This window comes from Anoplolepis gracilipes, chromosome 6, assembly GCF_047496725.1.
Source record: "Anoplolepis gracilipes chromosome 6, ASM4749672v1, whole genome shotgun sequence".
In the NCBI taxonomy this organism is placed as follows: domain Eukaryota; kingdom Metazoa; phylum Arthropoda; class Insecta; order Hymenoptera; family Formicidae; genus Anoplolepis; species Anoplolepis gracilipes.
This window is the reverse complement of record NC_132975.1, coordinates 15459619-15480057: the sequence shown is the minus strand read 5'-3', so window position 1 is coordinate 15480057 and position 20439 is coordinate 15459619. Positions and strand designations below refer to the sequence as shown.

Genomic DNA, 20439 nt, shown 5'->3' with positions numbered 1-20439 from the left:
ACTCGCCTACATCTACGAGAGATCGTTTCACACAGAATGATTTTGACAGGCGCTCCCTCTCCCTTGGATAGAAAGTTGTTATCGTCGGGATAAAATGTGAATATATAATTATCACGTCGCGCCGTTCTGATTATTAATGACGACAGTGATGTCTAATTCTCTGCCATTTAATAAAATTTGATAAAAATAAAGCGTTTGTATATATATATATATATATATATATATATATATATATTATATTGTATACTTTCGCGATAACATTCACGATTTCGGGCTAAAGTATACAATAAAATGGGAAATAAAAAGAAAGGAAATAATTTTCGACGATATTCTAGAAAATATTTGCCATTATAATATTTGTCCGCTGTGTATGTAATTGCAGATATATTTTTCGGCGCTTTAGCTATTTGACATGAATTTTGCAACCGCGAAAATAACCATAGTGGGTGCGTGGCAATCTCACAACAGCCTGCTGATTTGTGGAAATAATCGAGTTTCTGAATTTGAAAAATTTAATTAATATTCAAGTAATGAAACTCGGCAAACTTCCATCAGGACGTCGCGCGTCGCGCGTCGCGTTTACGAATCTTTGAAATCGATTAATTGATTTAAACAGTCACTTTCGCTCCACTTGCGGAGCGAACTCGATATATGTGTAATATTGTAATTCGATATTATCGACCGGTGGTTTTCCATGCCACACCGAGGAAGAAGAAAACAAAGCGGCAACAAGGTGCAACCGGATCGGCTCTTGTTTACAATATTATCGGCGAAAATCGATGAAATTTCAACTTCAGGTTCGTTGCGTGCACGAGAAACTCGCTGCCCCGAAGGGAAGCTTCAGATGCGCGCGTTACATATTTGTATTCGGAGCGTCGAAAAAGATAAAGTGACAGGTGTACGAGTATCGAGCCAAAAGCAAGTCGGCCACTATCTTGATAAGAAATCGAAAAAAGAGATGGCGATCGAAACTAGTTACGGTCCGAAAACACCTGTTCGTTTTACGAATATACACCACTGTACGATTGTACATAGATATTAAAAATCCACATCGTACCTACGGAGAAAGCGATATTACCATATACGTTATACGACATTGATTTGATAATTGCTCGTAATCACGAAAGAGTTGAAGGAAGAAAAAAACGCGTAGAATCGACTAATTTTGCGAGCAAATTTAATGAATTTTTAAACTCATTTTTAATTCACGAAAAAAATGAATTTTCAAATGCGGTTAGATTAAAATATTTGGTGAGAATCTTTTAGAATAATTCTTTGAGTATTTTTACGAGGGATGACAGAGAGGAGAGGAGAGCGGCGGAAATGTTTCCGATATGCGTGAGAAAACAATTTTACCTGGTCGATGAGGGCGGATGGCGTGCGACAATTTGGCTACATCAGCTGCTTCGTAACGAACAATTTCAGGGATCTGCATATAAGAGCCCAAAAAACAGGAAACCACGTTTCTGGCGTACCACACCTCCCGTTGCACGCGTGTTTTGCCGCCGTCCGGTGAAACCTCGCTTGGTAACGACTTCCGGAATCGTATTACCCTGCGCTCCTAAAAAGCAAAAAGCATAAGCAAAAAGCAAAGTCAATAAAGCCAAATCGATGGCATCTCTGATATTTCCCAGAGAATCGCGAGTATTTTCTTTTGGCCATTATAATTGCGCCAAAGTCAACTATAAATACAGTAAAGCGATAAGCAATGATTTTAACTGTGACATTCTTGCAGCAACGCTATAAATAACCGCGCGCAAAGTTATATACCGTGAACGGAAACGCATTCAATAAAAATGTCCAAGGCGGACGTCCGTCACGGCTATTTTCTTCCCGTTGGCAACGACGTGGGTCTTGACAAACAAACGACCCGGCATTTGCTATGCGCTTGGATATACACGGTTCGCGTTATCAGGAATAGATCAATCGCCTCTCAACCTGGCCGACACCGAGCACCGAGCATACCGAACGAATGGCGTATGTAGGTCGACTTTATGAAAAATTCTCGGGTTCGAGATAACAGGGACGGGTCGTGGATCGCGACTCGCGACTCGCTTCTTTTCGTCTCCTGTTTCCAAGCACACGTTCAACTTTGTCATCTACAGTCATCCCCGATCGAACTGGCCGAAGCTATTAATCACGTGCGCGCGGTCAAAGCTAACAATAAGATTCTAGGACACTCCGTTATACTCGTTTCGATTCCTTCGGGCTCTCTCTGATTTTCAGCCGATGATAAATATTCAGATATCGATACGCACACCTCTACATGTCGCAATAGTCATTTTACTTTTTTAAAACTTGCGCCATATATCTTTCTCGTTAATTTCAACCGAGAGAAATGTCGACAGTTTTAGCACATCGTGCGCTCGGACCTCGGACAACTCATTGTCAGTCACTTGAACGCGCGCGCGTTACAGCAATATATAACAATTGTATAGGGTAACCAACCCAGAGTATGACGGCCATACGAAAAAGATGGCCATAGGCTGCAATTTTTTCAATAATCGCTACATATATATAATGCGCTTTTTTAGTCATTATCAAAGATAATGGATATTTACAGTAGTTTATGCGCATACGTTATTCGAAAAAACGATTGAATCTTAAATTATATCATATTTTTATTTTCGACTATCGGCAAAGTTTTTCACTTGTCCACCAAAAACTGTCACAACGTCGGATAAGTGACAGTTGAGCTACGTCGTAATTGACGTTAGACATATTATAAAGATATGTAAATTGTTACATGACCTATAATTTTGACTTTCGTTTTCACCATTTTTTTATAAATATATTATGGCCATCTTTCCTTAAAAACTGGGTAAGATGGCCGATGCTTATGTCGTACTATTTTGATAATATAAAATTTCAATTAAATGTATTTTCCTTTTTTAATTTCGATATAATATTACTAATAGTAATTTAAGCTTCAGTGAAGATAATATGCCAAGCGCTATTAAAAAATAACCAAAATAAAAGTATGTTTTTTGCATTTTCAAAAACTATGGCCATCTTAGCCGAGTGTACCCTATTAAAAAATGACATCCACTGCGATACATAATACACAGGGTGAGCAATGCTGGATACGAAAGCGCCCGTCGACTCTCATTGACATTCGGCATTTCGAAAGTCAGCCGTTACTCCCAACAATTTCGCAAGTCTTGGACAAACAGGCGAACGTAACTGTTACTCAACAAGCGTGTCGCGTTCAGTGCTGCGATTTTCGGCACGTTAGTCGACACGCTCGATCGCAGCTCGCTCGACAAACGTATCACGGACCGTGTCGAATTTGTCTTACAAAGAAAAACAAAGAATAATGGCTTTATAGGCGACTTGCAATACCGCGTACGTTTTTGCGATTTCAATCCAAGATCCAAATCGCGCCCTGATTCTGGACACGAGGATCCAATTTAGTCGCTTTCCTCGAACAACGTCATCAATCCGGATCGACTGAAATTTCGACTGACAATGAAATCAGGCCGACATTTTGTTTGCGGTTCTCGCGAGCTTTAATCGAATCGCATAAACGATGACGACGTAGCATTAATTATCAGAGTCTTTGCGCGGGAAACCGGTCACGCTACTAAATGATCGACCGACGTTTCGTCATGTAAAAAGACGGAGATGAACGCGCCCGATGAGGCCATCGGCCCAATAATGATGTACGCTCGACAGGTTGTTGCTACGCGTTCCACTTTGCTCACCGTTCGTCGCCGATATATATGTACAAATTATTGACGATTCGATAATAGTCGCGATAGCCAGACACGAGCGACGTCCATGTGTCGCAAGAAAGGAAAGGAGGGGGCGGGGGAAAAAAAAATCAGCAAAGTAGATGGAAAAATGGACAACTCTTGTGTCAAGTGCATACCGGATGAGTCAAAACTCTTTTCCAAGAGCGAGTTGTCGGGCAAGCGGAGAACAATCGATGCGAAAATAAAATCCAGAGAGCTAGTTTAATTTTTCTCGCGTCTCTCGATAAATCTGTCAGAGGAGCGTGCGACCCGACGTGAACCGTCAATCGATATATAGGCTAAGTTAGCTGACGTGGTTGCAGCAAGTTTTTCATGCGTCACGTCTATTAATGCGACCGTGTATAAACCTGCTTACGTGGTCTTTTTTTTTTTTTTTTTTTCGTATAAAGTCTGTGCCAACAAACGTAGTATCTTTGAGCACGCGATTACAACAAGCCTAAAAATACCGGATAAAATCGAATAATCAATATTTTGAATAAAGTTGGCGTTCAACAGCATTACATAAATAAAGATTGTAATGCGGCCAGTTTGTTTTTAAATTTTTTTTTTTTTTTTTTTTATGTTTTATTACTAACACGTACGTACTTGAAGATGTGAAATTTACATGTTATTATGAATAAAGATATCGAGGGTGATATGTTAAGCTTGCTTTGTATAATCAGTCTTGCGATATGCAAGTTACGACAATAATTATTTACGTACTTGAGAATGACGCGATACGCGCGATATACAAAGATTGAATAACAAACGATCCGTAACACAAATTATAAATTAATTGTCCGCAGCGGAATAACATCTCGACCGGGACGAATCGAAGCAAAAAAATGCTAATCGCTTCTTCGAATTGCGTAAGCGAAATTAAGCAGCGAAGAGATCACGAGGCGTGTTTCGACCTCGATGAAACGCTCGATGAATACTGTTGCCGCGTACATTAAACCGCTTGTATAATGTTAGTTTTTTTTTTTCTTTTTTTCTTTCTACACGAGTAGTTTTTAGTAGCTAATCTACAAGTGATTCCCGAGAGTAAATAACATCCTTTTTTACGCAACGTGAAACGACCGAGTTGAATACTTATGCGTGCGTTGCGATAAGAGGATAACACGCTGGTCAAAGGGTCAAGTCTTTAAATATACAGTGTATATACATTTGATGTGCTCTCAATGTACGGCTTTCAAGTCTAGCTCTCTCTCTCTCTCTCTCTCTCTCTCTCTCTAAGAATACTCTTGTGTCGATTATCTTGCGCTACACGGTGTCATACAAACGTGGTTGTATGGTAAAAGTGACGTAAGAGTTGGGACTAAATCGGAGCCGTTGCGCATCGTTGGAGCGCACGGACGGTAAACATACAAACAGCAGGAAATCGATATTAACGCCGATTCGTTTCGATTCCGCGGGAGAAAGAGAGAAAACCGGATGCCCGCTTCGGCGAACCGTGTCCGGCACGTATGAGCTCATTAAATTCAACATGACCCGTCCTCGTCCGCTCATGACAGATCGGATCGGACGCGAGCGCGACGCGACGCGACGCGAAGCGACGCGACGCGACGCGACGCCGGGAACCTCAACAACGCCGGTATCGCGCCTGCAGCTGCACCGCACAATACACGCGAACGTGCAATTTCCTGCCGAAAGTGTCGCGCCGCGGCTTTTGCGGTTGAACCCCAACTATATATAACGCCATTATCTCGCCGGCTCATATTCGTAAATTTCGTCCTATATAATTCACGTTGCGCGTTAGGTTCTTCTTTTAAAATAGAAGCGTGTTGGAGGCGAATTAAAATCCAACTCGAGAATTTTTGCAGAAAATAAAATGGAGAGACGACTTGATAATACAAGCGAACGTTAGCGCAGTATAACGTAAAGAGAGACGTAGAAATGAGCAATGTTGTCAACATTTTTTTTTCCCAACATAAGTACAGTCTCGGCAGACACGTGGACGAGGGTTCAACGAACCTTGGGAACCTTCAGAAGAATCGCGGAAGCGTGTTAATTACAAATCGCTCGTTCCGAAGGCATGGCATCCATCGATCGCGCCCGACCATTCATCACTCGACGATCGCCAGCACAGTTCTGAGCCGAGCGGCGGATCGATCGGTCGGCCGATCCCCACTTTGTTGGCCTCCTTTCCTCTTCCACCTCGTCCGCAACCCCACCGTCGTCACCGAGAGGTCAACGGCCAACGGTTAATGGTCCCTCTTTCTCTCTCTTTAACCTTGCCTCCGATAAGTCTCTCCTCGTCTCTTTCCCTCCCTCCCTCCCTCCCCCTCTCTCTCTCTCTCTCTCTCTCTCTCTCTCTCTCTCTCTCTCTCTCTCTCTCTCTCTCTCTCTCACGCTCGCAAGAAGTCACTTTGGCGGTTAGTCACTACCATTCGCTCCCTCTTCTGTGTGTATATCCTCTCTCTCCCCTCCCTATTCAACTCGCTCGCGCTCTCCCATCTCCCCGAGTCCCCGAGTCCCCGAGTCCCCGAGTCCTCCTCCGGGCTCCGGGAGAGAAGCGCAGAGCGCAGAGCGTAGAGCGCAGAGCGCAGCGCGTCCAACGTTCAACAGCGTGACGACGATCGCTGGTGCGGAGGACCGTGTAGGATCGTGTGCACGCGCATCGGGCCGCGATCTATGACTGATTAGTGAGAGATAGGCCTGGCTTCGCTCGCAATTATCCGCACCTTGAAGAGCGAGAGAACAGCCTGCGGGCGAGACGAGCTAAACGGAGCGAACGAGTAAGATGAGGCGCGTATGATGAACGATCGATCCCGGATTCGCATTCGATTTGAATATCAACTCCCTTCCTCCTCGACTCGTTCGTCGACTCGTTTCAATCGTTTTAATCGTTTTTTAATCGGCGAGTCGACGGTGCAACGATGAGATAAATAATTCTTTCATCCAACTCTATTTCTATTCTCTCTTATTCTCGCTTATATCGCTAATGGCGTGACGATAATTCACTCTGTAACTCTGTACCCACGCGCATATCGGATCTGCAATTTATGGCTGATTAGAGACTGCTACGTAGGCATTGGACGATCGCGAATCGCGACTTGCCGCGCGGGCAAAAAGAGAAACGGCATTCCGCGAAAGAAATACCGATATTGCGGTAACGTCCGTGCCAGTAAAGTCAGATGTGTATCATTGGTAATGGCGCGTAACCGCCAATGAGACCGTCGCTGTCGGCGTGTTGTACTTGGAAAATAGCGTAATGCCTGTAATCATGGAATCTGCCGAGATCTGATGCGATTCGACGACATATATTATTCTTGCAACGGCAGAATAATATATCGGATCAAAGTCGTACATCGCGTGATTGTAAAGTTCAAGAGTCCTCCTCTTCTCGATGCGATACGACGTAAGATTGTCGATGATGCGCCTATGATATCTCTTCTTTCTTTGAAAAGTCTTTGAAAAGTGCCTTTTAAAAGACTATTTTTTTTTTTTTTTTTTTTTTTTTTGTATAGATTCTATTTTTATGTATATTCTTCCGCGCCTATATATATGGTATGTACATTTCATTTACATCTAATATTCTTTGCCTTTAATATCACTGATACTATACTCTATACTCGATATCGAGCGAGTTGCCAACATTGTGCCGAGTTAAGTTGAGTTGAAAAAGGAGCGGCAGAAAACGATTCAGAGACGAGCCGCGAGGAGAATCGTTAAAGCCATCGTAAAACATCGAGCCGATAAACGCGACGTTTGCGCGAAAAGATAACGTTGGAGAGGTATATCATCGAGTAACGACGCTTTACTCTCGCAGCTAGGGTCGCGGTTAACGACTTAATTTATTATCCGTTTGATCGCAGAGTGCATTCTAAACACACAACGGAATGTATTTCACAAATCTCTTTTCCGAACGCGGTAGAGAAAGACCGTTCTCGATATCGAGATAGTCTGTAAAGAACGCACGACGATATGCAAGAAATTGCAAAGATGAGATGAAATAACGCAACTATACATTCCCATTTAAAGATGCTATCGGGATGCTGAATATTCCAAAGATTAAAATCGAATTTCGAAAATCTTTTCGTTCAATGTCCATTCGATTTCTCCTTTGCGGCTGATTATGTCTCTTCAGAGTCGATGCCGAGTCACGTAATAAAATTACAAACCCACGGTGGGGATGACTCAACGCGCGGGTTAAGGTCGCTACGTGAAGAGGAAATACGTGACGACGAAAGAGGAAAACAGGGGGAAGAAAAGGAGGAAGAAAAAATCAAGTCGGAAAAAAAAAAACGACATACCGCGCACAACCAAACGAATTTGAGCTCATTTTAATATATATATATATATATATATATATACAATACCGGCCAAAAATATATCATCTTTAGGATTTTTGAGCATAAATTTAATTTAATTTACTTACTTAGAAAATTAATTTTTTATATTACTTTTTTGAAAAATATTTTATTTGCTAAGTTGTAATTACTATCAAAACATATATTATAAATATCCACTTTGAATAAAATTATACTCAAAAATACTAAAGGTGATATATTTTTGACCGGTACTGTATATGGTATATATATATATATATATATATATTGGTGCTTTTTAAATTATTCATGTACTTTTTTTGCTCGATTTAAAAATATATAAAATACCTAATGGCCAAGTTTATATTCGGAAAGGGAGATGTAATCCCAATTACTTCTCTTTCATCCGGATCATTCTGGATCACTGTTAATCAACGGAGCTGTTACCGAACGAACGTACGTATAGGTTCGACAAACTTTCGACGACAGAAGGAGAAGGTTCTGACTGCGGTGAGCGTGCAAGCGTTATCAAAGTGCACGACGACCGCATAATACGAAGCGGAATATCGTCTGTCGGGTGTGCGGGTTCGTGCAACGGGGGTAATCATATAATAGAAGCTCGAGCGCTATAGCACAACGTTATTTCAGCGTACGCGTTGCTCGCGCCTTAGATCCGCTTAGAGAGTGATGAAAAATTCAAAGCTTTCTACATTTGGTAATAAGTAAAATGAAGTAAAACCTATAAAGATAATGAGTCAAACAATTTGTGGGAAAATTAAAACTCTCGGATCTACGAACCGTGAATCTACAGTTGAGAATCTGCCGCGCGCAATACACATTTTCTCGTATACCTAGCTTGCAATTTTACAAACGTACGTGCGTGCGCGCATCCATCGTGCAAGATATGATAACGATGATCCGGGTCGCAGCGTATTGCACACATACCTATATACGTACAATCCTACAATCGTACAATCATTATCGATCCGCGATATAAAGTCTACGATATGTCCGCAGGCGAAATAGACCGTTCGTATCGCATGAAACGCGCACCTGAGGAGATGCGCAAAGTGGAAAAAATTCATTTCCTGCAACGCGACGCGACACGCTCTGCATAAATAAACGGCAAAGATAAGAGAACAACGTGGATGTCGCGGGTAATTAAACGAAATTATTTATGCTTGTACGGATCATTTGTCCGCGTGTCCCGAAAGAATATGAGCTATCGTAAAGTCTGTTAATTCGACCATCTTCTTTTGTAGCGAAAAATCGCAAAAAAATTGTCGCATACATATATATATATATATTATTATAAAACGTACAAGCGGTTTAGGACTACTTAATTACATAATTATTAGATAATCGGTAACGTGTACGAGAGAGATCGACGCGATAGGATTTTGCGTTTTTCGTTTGGAATTTTTCTTCGTCAAATTGAAATTGATTTTTTTTCTCCAACAGAGATATTTACACGGAATGTGACGTAACGACGCGAAGATTTCGATCGTTTTTTTTTTTTTTTTTTTTTTTTATTGTCTTTTTTTTCAACGATTGCGTTATTAATTACAAACGCAACAATGTTAAGCACGATCGTATCCGCTTGTTTTTCTCTCCCGAGATTTTTATTCGAGGTCGCTCTTGCAAAATTGTTATCGCATCGATAACTGCCTCGAGACTTTTGTCACCTCGTAAGAAGTTGCGTGTATTTTTATTTGTTGACGACTCGTGCACGATCGATTATCATGAATGAGAGACGTCTTCCCCCCTCTTTCTTTCGCATCTTTGCGTCGCCGAAGGCAAGTAGTTATAATATTTGTGTTTTTGCATCCTAATCGATGTGCATTTACGCGATTCGCATCATCAGATAACATTCAGCAAGTATTAAAGCAAAGATATTAAGAGTTACAAGGTGAGCTTCTCCGCTTTTTTACGCTATACTTGTATATTTGTGTAAAATTTTCCAAGAAAGACGATTTATTTATTTAAAGATAAATTTTGGTAAATATCTTGAAATGAAACACTTTTTGCATTAATCATGCATAAAGTACACAGTCTAAAAAATTCCATTTGTGTTAAGAGATGTCTCTGCAAAGATTACAAGGTAGGAAACTTTTTGCTCTCGTCGGAATCAACGAGAAGAGATGGCTCAACGACGGACGCCGAAAACAGAGACTCGACTAACGCAGTTGCGGACAGAAAAAGTTTAGTAATGGGATCGAAAAGAGGGTCGGACGTCGTAATACGGCGAGATCCGCGAGAGCAAAGTGGAAGCCGAGTTTATCCAGGTTTTGTCTTTTACTCGGAATTACGGCGAGATCTTTGAGAGAACGATTCTCAAGGGCTCGTCGATGAGGTTTGAGAAGCGTAAAAGAGAGCGACGAGAGAAAAAGCTCGAGATTTCTTATCCCTTTCAACGATTATATACGCGAATCTTTGCAGATCTCAGTCGAGATCTACGACGATAAATTTCGTTTGTAAAATAGTTTCCAGCGATGTAAGGTAATAAACTCGGATAAGATGGCCATAGTTTTTTAAAATGCAAAAAACATATTTTTATTTTTGTTATTTTTTTAATAGCGCTCGGCATATTATCTTCACTGAAGCTTAAATTACGTAATATTATATCGAAATTAAAAGGAAAATATTTCATGGAAATTTTACATTATCAAAATAGTACGACACAAGGTATATCGGCCATCTTACCCAACTTTTAAGGAAAAGATGACTATAGTGATGGAAAGATAGCCATAATATTTATAAAAAAAATTGTGAAAACGAAAATAAAAATTATACGTTATATAACAATTTACATATCTTTATATTACGATAGCTCAACACAGTCATTTATTCGACGTTGTAACAGTTTTTAGTGGACAAGTGAAAAACTTTGCAGGTAGTGGAAAATAAAAATATGATATAATTTAAGATTCACACGAAGATTCAATCGTTTTTTCGAATAATGTATGCGCATAAACTACTGTAAATATCCATTATCTTTGATAATGACTAAAAAAGCGCATTATATATATGTAGCGATTATTGAAAAAATTACAGCCTGTGGTAATCATACCCTAGTTTATTCTAATTGTAAGTACAATATTTCTCGCGATATAAGATACACATAAAAATACGTAATTATTGACTTACGTGTGGCAATGCGATAACAATATTGGCGTTTCCTTCCCCTTTGTAAACCACATCTTTTACTGCGAGAGTCATCAAAGATGAATTCATCTCGAATGATAAATCTTTTTTTGAGATTTTCGATAGTCCTCGTTTTTAAAAAGACTTTGTCATTTTCGAAGGAGACAATCTTTTTTGTTGCTTCTCATGCTTCGATTTATCGCCAAATCTGTAAGCAGACAAAAATAATTTAATCAATATACAAATACTCCTTCTATTAATAATATTCTTTTATAAAATATTTATCGTTTCGATAAATATGACGTATCGCTGGAAAGTTTGTTGATTCGTCCGATCGATATTTATAAATAGTGCTGTTGTTTCACGGAACGAAAAACAAATCTGAGTTTCTACATGTGAATGTGTGAGATAAACTTTCGTTTCAACAAAGAACATTTTGTAAAAGTAATTACACGGTAAAAAATAAAATGTTATTTTTAACATTTTTTGCACGCCCCAGAAAGTACACTCTACATTTTATGTTAAATTAACTCATTTATTACTCATTTGTTGCTTATTGATAAATTAGAAATGTTAAGTAATTGACACAAAACTTTACATTTATTTTTGTTATTGTGATTTTAAGTGTGATGTAAAAATAACATACAACTAATTAAAAACCACATAAAAGAGGAGTTTCAATAACTTTTAAAGTTTATGATTACTCGAAAATTTATTTTAACTTTTCTCAGAATGTTAAACTGATTTTGAAACATGTTGAGTGTTAATGATGTGTTAAAAGCACTCAAAATAATATTCCATCTCTAAAAGACATACACAAAGTGTTAAGTTATATGAAATTGATATAAATGTCACACATGAAAATGTTGTTATAAAAATAATACATCAATTGTATATTAATTTTACATTAAAGTAGTAGTAATCAAAACGTGGTAACGCAAGAAAATTTTAACATGTGGACGCACAATTTTTTACCGTGTACGATTGATAAATAATTATAATTTAGAAGAGATAAAAGGAGTAATGCAGAAAGAATTTGAAGAATTTTATCATCTCACACATATTATTTAAATGCTCAGAAGCAGGTTTGATTCTCGACAAACTTGCGTTCCCCTGAAGCTTTTTAAATCCGTTGAATTTTTTTGCAATTGCGTATGTTTTGTGCATATAAACAACAGTGCTGGTCTGTATCTAAAAAAAAAAAAAAAAAGTTTCGAAACAATTCAAAAAAATTCTAGAACGTGAGAGACTGCGGCACATAACAAAATTCAATTCATCGATAGGTCCAAGGGCACATCCAGAAAGATACTTGATATTTTTATCGAATCACGTATATATCCACACGTTCATTGTAACGTGCGACCATGCGAATTATAATCAAGTCGGTCAAGATTTGCACAGCCGTGACATTTCTTCGAATCCGGCCAGTAGCAGCCAGCGATCCTGAAAGTCGCACGGTAAAAAATTTTGTGTTAAATTTAACACATTTCTCGTGTCTCAATTTATCTACTCTAATTTTAATGTTAATTTAACACAAATAATATGTAAAAAATTAACAGAAAAATGTAAATTAGTGCAAGATTTATTTGTTAATTGTGTTGTTTTAACTCTTAGAAACGGTGAATATTAACTCAACGCAGAAAAGTGAAAATAATAACAAAACGACAGTATGTTATATTAATATAAAAAGTATGTTAAAAATTTAGCACAAAAAGTTCTACACGAGAAAATTTCAACAAAAATACAAAATGTATTTTACCGTGGCGAGCAAAGTCCGCGACGATTATTATTGTGCGCAATTGTGAAAATTCAAATGCGCATCTCCATTCGTGCTGTCGAAATCACGCGACACGCTTAGGAGTCCGCGATACGGAATTATGATGCACGTCGATAGTAGCCTTTGTGTAACCACACAGAAAAGATTTCCCGATTTAACGCTGTTACTCTTCATATCATAAGCTAGGATCGATACAGCGACAATCATATTTATTATCAAAGAAGCAATATTTTAATCTTGTTGAAAAAATTCTTAAATCTAGAATAAAATGAACTCTCTCATCTCCATCTCGTTAATTTTTAATAAAATATCACTTGGTGGCGCTAATCGGAACTATCGTGGGGCCTAACATCAAGCAAGTTATTCTAAATGCAAGAATATATAAACTTAATTTATACATGTTACTCTTGTCTCAAAATAATAAGACAATCTTATTTAATTCGAAAGAGGATAGAATAGAAATAATTTGATTTAATTTTAAAATTATTTTATTTTTATACCACATGAGATTGTAACGGTGGCTAAACACATGAAAAATATTTTTGGTCTCATAATCGGAAATTCTTTCGGAAGAGAATGTGCTTTTAAATCTAAAGCAGAACCGATCACAGTTTTGACCTGTGACGATGTAAACGAAAATTTCAAGTATCGTAATACATTACTCTTTTTCAATTAACAGCAAAGATATATCGCGCAGAAGGTATGATTTTATTTTTTATTCCTTGGCGTAATTTAGTAGCCGTAGGATTCAAGACTAAAGTCTCCGATGACGTGTCATTACACATGTACATTACTAATGAGAGAGTCAGCCGCGCGCGCGGGGAGGAGACAGGGAGAGGGCAACACTTTCTCCTGCGCTGTATTACATACATTTACGAAATGTATTTGTGTAAGATAACCGCGCTGCCGCCGTCTTGCGTTGCGCAAACTCCTTATTCAGGAATACGAATTTCTCACACTAGAAACCGCCTCGCCTTTTAGACACGTTCGAAGCCTTTCTGCCTCTGATGACGTAATTACCCGCTGCCAATGACCACCGTAATTGCAAGAAACGCCGTCCGTGCGATAGACATTAAGCCAGCTTTATTACGACCATTATTGTCCCTCGACGAAAAAAGAAAAACTTGTGATAGACTTGCTTGTAAAAAAATATACGTATAATTCGACCATTCACTCTAAATTCGTAAGGAAAAAGAGTATTATTTGCTGTAGACGGTTACCATGAATTCACGCGCGTGTATGTGTCCGCAATAAATTATAAAATTGCGTTACGCTATTACTCATTGTAAAGTGACGCACGCTCTTACATCCGGATGAATAAATGTCTCTCGTGAATGATGGTTCGAAAATCGATTACGAATAATATTGCGGCCCAATAAAATGTTAAAAAAAAAAAAAAAAAAAAAAAAAAAAAAAAAAAACAGAAGTGGTATTTTGAATCCATCGATTTTCCAAGACTCTGTCGCGTGAATGTTATGAATGATAAAAAAAAAAAAAAAAAAAAAAAAAAAAAAGAGTAATACGCTAAAAATACATCTCTTCTCCACATTCAATATATATGATATATTAATATATGATATATTATTGTCTACAACGTTCGCAACGCGTATTGACGAGTAACCTGTTGAATTTTTTTTGCAGAACTCATCGACAGTACCTGTCACGGTACCTCGAGTAATAATGTAAAAATACGCTCGTAAAATGGGTTCTTGTGCAATCAGACACTTAAAATTGTCAAACCTGATAGTCGAGTGACATCGGAAGGACTCGAGCATCCGATACGAGAACAACACCGGCGATATTGCCGATCGGTCGCGGGCTTTGAGAACTCGCGCGAAATCGCTATTCCGCGACGTGCGTTTTTCCAGCGACCGTCGTGAGGCTATAGCCTGTTTATGGCTATACTCGCGAAACGATGAGTCATCCGAATGAAGTCATTTATGTCGGTAATAAAAGAGAACTGCGCAGACTTTCGAAAGTTTCGTTAACGAGCGTCGTCATCAAGATGCAAATTAGAGACGAGAAAAAGAAACGTCAAAACTGTCCAAAATTACGACGTCAGAAATGCGAAAGCAAAAAATGTAGCAAACAAAAAAAAAAAAAAAGCTGCGCGATCACGTCAGATTACTGTTTCATCGCAAAAAATCGCAGCTACGTTATACAACGTTATTGCAATGTAACCAAAATGTAATAATGCATATATTTATTCTTTCGTCGATAAAATTCTCAGTTTCAGTACAGCCACTTGTCCAAATATAGAGTTTCGTTTATTTAATCAAGACCTTATTAGCGACATATATATATATATATATATATATATATATATATATATATATATATATATATATATATATAATTTATGTAAAGCAAGCCTGATTTAAATAATAATTAAATCAGGCTTGCTCTTCGTAAACTATTTGACAATACGTCAATGACTGCAAATTACTTAATGACATTCTGATCGCGAAACGAATTACGACGTAAGAAGCGAGTAATAATAATCCGAGAACGACAAAGATAATTGGCAAAGAGTATGATGTGCGACTAAAAAATTTATATAGGACGTTACATTCGATCTATTTGTCGCGCGTGCATTTTATTTAAAAGTCTTCTTTTACTTTTATTCGTTTTGAGCGACAGGAATGAGACTTTAACGTCGTAACTTTCAAACTAGAGCAAGTTGTAATTTATATCCGATAGCGACGTTATTTTCTCCATTCGCTGGCAAGTAATAGAACGCATCTTCTTTTACCGTTAGCCTAACCGTCATGTCGACCGCGCGTTTAAGAGGTAATTGTCTCCTGTCGCCGTCAAGCTGCCTTAGAAAAGCGAGTAGCGCGTTGCGCGAAGTGATAATCTCGTTATAAGACCGGTTATCTTATTATACACGCTACGTCGAAGCATATAGAGAGAGAGAGAGAGAGAGAGAGAGAGAACATGTACATTGTACATGTACATGTGTAATTCGCATAAGGCACGACGTGTAAATTTAAATTTCTAATTTGAACAACAACGCGCCGTTAAGTGTTTGTTAATAATTATTTTCATTTAATTTGTTTCACAAAATCCAATATATCGTCTATCAATTTTATAAAATTTTCTTAAAAATTGCTACATACATGTACAGATGGCAAAAAATCGTGTCCGAAAGAAATGACACACGTGCATTTTTTTTTTGTCAGCTCGACTTGTAATATCCGTGGGAAATATCCGCGGCGACGTGTCTGAAACGCTCTCATCTCGCGGATGCACTTTTCAATGGCACTTGCGCGTTCGTCTACGCTACATGCATGGCACGTGGTCTATAGATATATAATATAGGCGACGTTGCCAGAACCGAAGCACGTCGTCTTATCCATTTTCGCATAAGGTTAACGACCTACGGGAGCTTGCGAAACTCTGAACGGATCGACGGAGGTTCACGCGCAGCGTGCACGCGACGCGGCGACGACGACGACGACGACGACGACGACGACGACGACGACGACGACGACGACGACGAGATGCACCAGCGTAATTGGAAACGCCGCGTTTAATGTTCACGGACGGACCAAACTTTCCGAGGACCGTAAAGCCGCCTCGGGCCGATTAACCCGTAAGTACGGTCGTAAGGTAATTAAAACTTCCCAATTTCGCAGCGCGTAACAGGACCGTCGTAGCGAAAGACTTAAGTCGTAAAGACTCGATATTTGAATATTCCCTTGAAAATGTATGATGGTTAATTTAACCGCAGATATATATATATATATATATATATATATATAGATAATAATAAATATTTGAATAAATTGCAATATATATTTTTCAATAATTTTGCGCCATGTCCGCTATTAACGCTTAAAAAGACATTTCTATAGCTGCCGGTTTGTCAAGAGGAATCATTTTTCGTAATTTGCTGCAATCTTTGACATCACTTATATCGTCGTAAGAAAGCGTTACATTTTACAAATTAATTAAACAATAACTTTGCAATAATTATTTGCATTTCGAGAAGCTTGTTAATATATTCATATTTTCAATTACATTTTCGAAAGAAAAAATAAAACCCACTACAAATTAAAATTATAATTAAATTCTCGGATATTCTATCAATGATACGGTGGTTGTGCAGTCGATAAACAATTCCCGAAAAGATTCGTCTAGAGTGGCTCGCCAGACTCGCCAGTTTGCCAAGCGCCGTTCTTTGACGTTTCGCAAAATGCAAGAACGCTTGCGAGAGGAGTACACTCAACGTGAGACAATACGCCGCATCCCAAGGCAGCGAGAGTGCAACGAGGAAAGAGAAGAAAAAAACGTCTACGGCGGAGGCTCGCCGTTGTTCTCGATGATAAGAGGCGGAGCGTGTGACTGATTGTGAGCGAGTGCGAGAGAAAGGAGGGGGACGATGTAGAATGTAGAGGGATGACAAGAAAGGAGGACCTTGTTCCCTTCGCCGCAACGCAATCGATAAGCGCAATTAAGACTCGGCTTTGAGATAAACGAAACAGAGAGAGAGAGAGAGAGCGTGAATGAGAGTCTTTGCGCTAATGACGAGGGGAGGAGGGGAGGGAAGACGCGAGGAAAAAGGGCTTTTGCCGCCGCCGCCGTCGATTATTTCGCTATCTTTTCGTTTGCGCGGCTCTCTATCAAACTTGAGAAACGATATATACTTGCAGATATTGGTTGAAAAATAAGTAGCAAAGACTACTCATTGCTTATTGTACTGTTTATATCTACCTTGGCTTACGTATCACTAAATAGAGCCGCGCGCGTAAATGTGCAAGATTGCACGACGTCATCCGGTCACGGTCCTCTCGCGGATTATTCACAGAGAATCGTCACGTGTGTGCCGTTGTGAATCGAGTTCCTCGAGCCAACTCGAGACAGTCGGCGATCTCTTCGAGACATTACGCAATGTTGGTCGAACGACGTGCAGTTGGCAGGCAACAAAGTGTGATGCCTCGGCAGTCTCGGCGAGGAAAGAGCTCGACGCTCGACCAAGAGGTCGCGCGAAAAAGATTGACAGAGGAGGATGGATGCTCAGGGCGAGAGAAATAGACGGAGAGAGATAAGGAGAAAGAGAGAGAGAGAGAGAGAGAGAGAGAGACGAAGAGGGAAGGAGCTTCGTGTGCTGAACAGAATCAGCAATTCTAACCTACAAGGGGACCACTAACCGGCGTGCGGGCCAAGCGACGTCGGGAAGTCGGGGCAACAACCGACGTTGACCTCTACGACCAACCATCATCGGTGCTCCGGTGGTGGCGACGACGACGACCGATTGCAGCGGTTCCCTCTTCCTCGAGTACAATAATTCGCCATCATTTCGCACGCCTCGACTTTTTCTTCCTTGTTTGCGCGCGGGGATCATCTTCTATCTGTCCCACATCGTGTCAAGAGAGAGAGAGGGGGGGAGAGAGAGAGAGAGAGAGAAGCTCTGAGAAACCTTAAGAATGCTCGATCAGGTTGTTGAACCAGAGACGCTTAAATGGAGAGCGCAGCTACGACGACGATGCTGTAACGCGTATCCTTTAGGCGGATCCATTAACCTTCTCTCATCCGTAGAGTACACGACGAGCTCGTGACGAGTGCAGAACGATAATTTCAGCGAATCATGTGCAAATCAGAACGGCAAAATTGTCAGCTATTATGCGATAACATCAACAGTTGATGCGAATAAATTGTAGAGATGCAAGATGGGGAAAATTTAAATCATCTTGTAGCACTATAAAACATCGTGTCATTTTATACCGCGCGCGGTAACTACAAGTCGTTTTTATTCTCGTCTGGCGATTCAGCTCAATCCCCGTGACGTCTTGATGAGGGAGAGAGAGAGAGAGAGAGAGAGAGAGAGAGAGAGAGAGAGAGAGAGAGAGTACATCCGCAAAAATCGCGTATCGAATTTATTCGTCGTTACTCGATTCCCTCTCCTTTCTATCGTGTATTCGCTATGTCGCGGCAACACACGACAGATATTCAATATCCAACTTTCATCGCAAAATCCATCTACCGACTCGATTAGATCGTTGATTATTAACCGTCCAGAGAAAAGCGCCGATTAAAACTAGTTGTCATTTTATCTAAACTCTTGCAAAACGTGTGTACTCGACACCCTAGCTATGAAATAATTAAATGTTAATTTGCAAGAAATATTGAAAAAAAAAATGTAAGAAATAACAATATTAGCAAAAATATCATTTTAAATAAACGTATAAAATTGTTTCCGTTTTTCCTACAATTTCTGTAAGAAAAACTCAATTTTATCTGTGACTATTCCAAATTGTTATCTTTCGTCCGTAATTTCAACGATTATTCCTTTTATCTCTCTCTCTCTCTCTCTCTCTCTCTCCCTCTCTCTCGAATAATTCGGATAATGAAAACTGAACGCATCTTTCAACGCGGAATAGCCACGTGATGCGAATTAAAATGATGCGAATCATTGCGTTCGTTTGATTGATTGAATAAATAATTACAAATTAATCTACTGTCACAAATTAGTGGACGATCGTTTAAAAAATACTCTTCTTAATAAACGACTAAATTCAACGTTAAATAAATAAACATCTCGTATTACGTACACATTATAATTATTTTTCCATTCATTCGTTAAATAAACGAGCGATGAAAAGTAATTTTGAGAACTCGTATCACTGATGAGTCTCGTTCTCGGAAGTATAATATCTCTGATAATAAATATTCCTGACACAAAATGTCGCGCATACAATTTTGATTCTACACGCGTCTTTAAATTATCTCGAGCGTGGTATTTCCAAGAATAATTATATCGAGAATCCCAAGAATCTCGAGAATACGATCGCGGCTGAAAAGTATCCTTCGCTTAAATTCTCGCGTTCGCCCACGTGTGTAAAAAATTTGTGCTTTATTTATTGTTTCACAAGTGTTTTGTCGCAAAAGCGCAATTGTGCGAGGTAAATCGCTCTACCGGAATTGAGAATAAACCATCGATATTCTCAGTGCTTAAAATTTCGTAAATTTTAATAAACGTCGCTTGCAGACAATCATAATTTTTACGAAATTTATTTGGCAAATAAAGATACGACTCTTTCTCTTTCTAGCAAATGACGTTACTTCATTATTAAATATTCGCACATATTTGTAAAACTTATTGTTCAGTCTGTCTCAATACGTCCGTAATTTCTGTCGTGTATGCGAATTACAAAATTTAGGAACGTTAAAATTGATTTACTCGCAAAACTCATTGTTGTTTTCATAATGTTTTCGATTGATTATGCTGATGCAATAAAAAAGAAAAAAAAAAAAGAAAAAGAAAAGAAATCATATAACTCTCACATTTCTACGTTATCGCAAATAGCGAGAAACAGTACACGCACATATGATGCTTGGTAAGGTGATCGGGATGATGGTGGGCGAAAGTGACCGACACGTGTCTTTTATATTCATGAAATTTCATAAGCACGAGGCCCTTTGTTTTTATTATCTCTGTACAAAAACAGTCGAAAAAATTATAGATTTTCTCTTTGTTAAAGATTTAATTTCTTCTGGAGTTCACGGCATA

General features: G+C 39.1%; 1 protein-coding gene across 2 annotated transcripts in view; it reads right to left on the bottom strand.

The window, feature by feature from the left end:
- Positions 1-20439, bottom strand: part of Ipk1 (Inositol phosphate kinase 1) — an 82517-nt gene that overhangs the window by 10586 nt on the left and 51492 nt on the right. The window contains exons 3-4 of one of the 2 annotated variants that reach the window (XM_072894748.1): positions 11153-11357; positions 1357-1561 (exon numbers count right to left, since the gene is read on the bottom strand). In XM_072894748.1, coding sequence (XP_072750849.1) covers positions 1357-1561; positions 11153-11239 — 292 coding nt within the window. In that variant the 5' untranslated portion in view covers positions 11240-11357. Of the gene's footprint in view, positions 1-1356; positions 1562-5708; positions 6001-11152; positions 11358-20439 lie in introns of those variants that run through there. The other variant, XM_072894749.1, reaches the window with a different exon arrangement.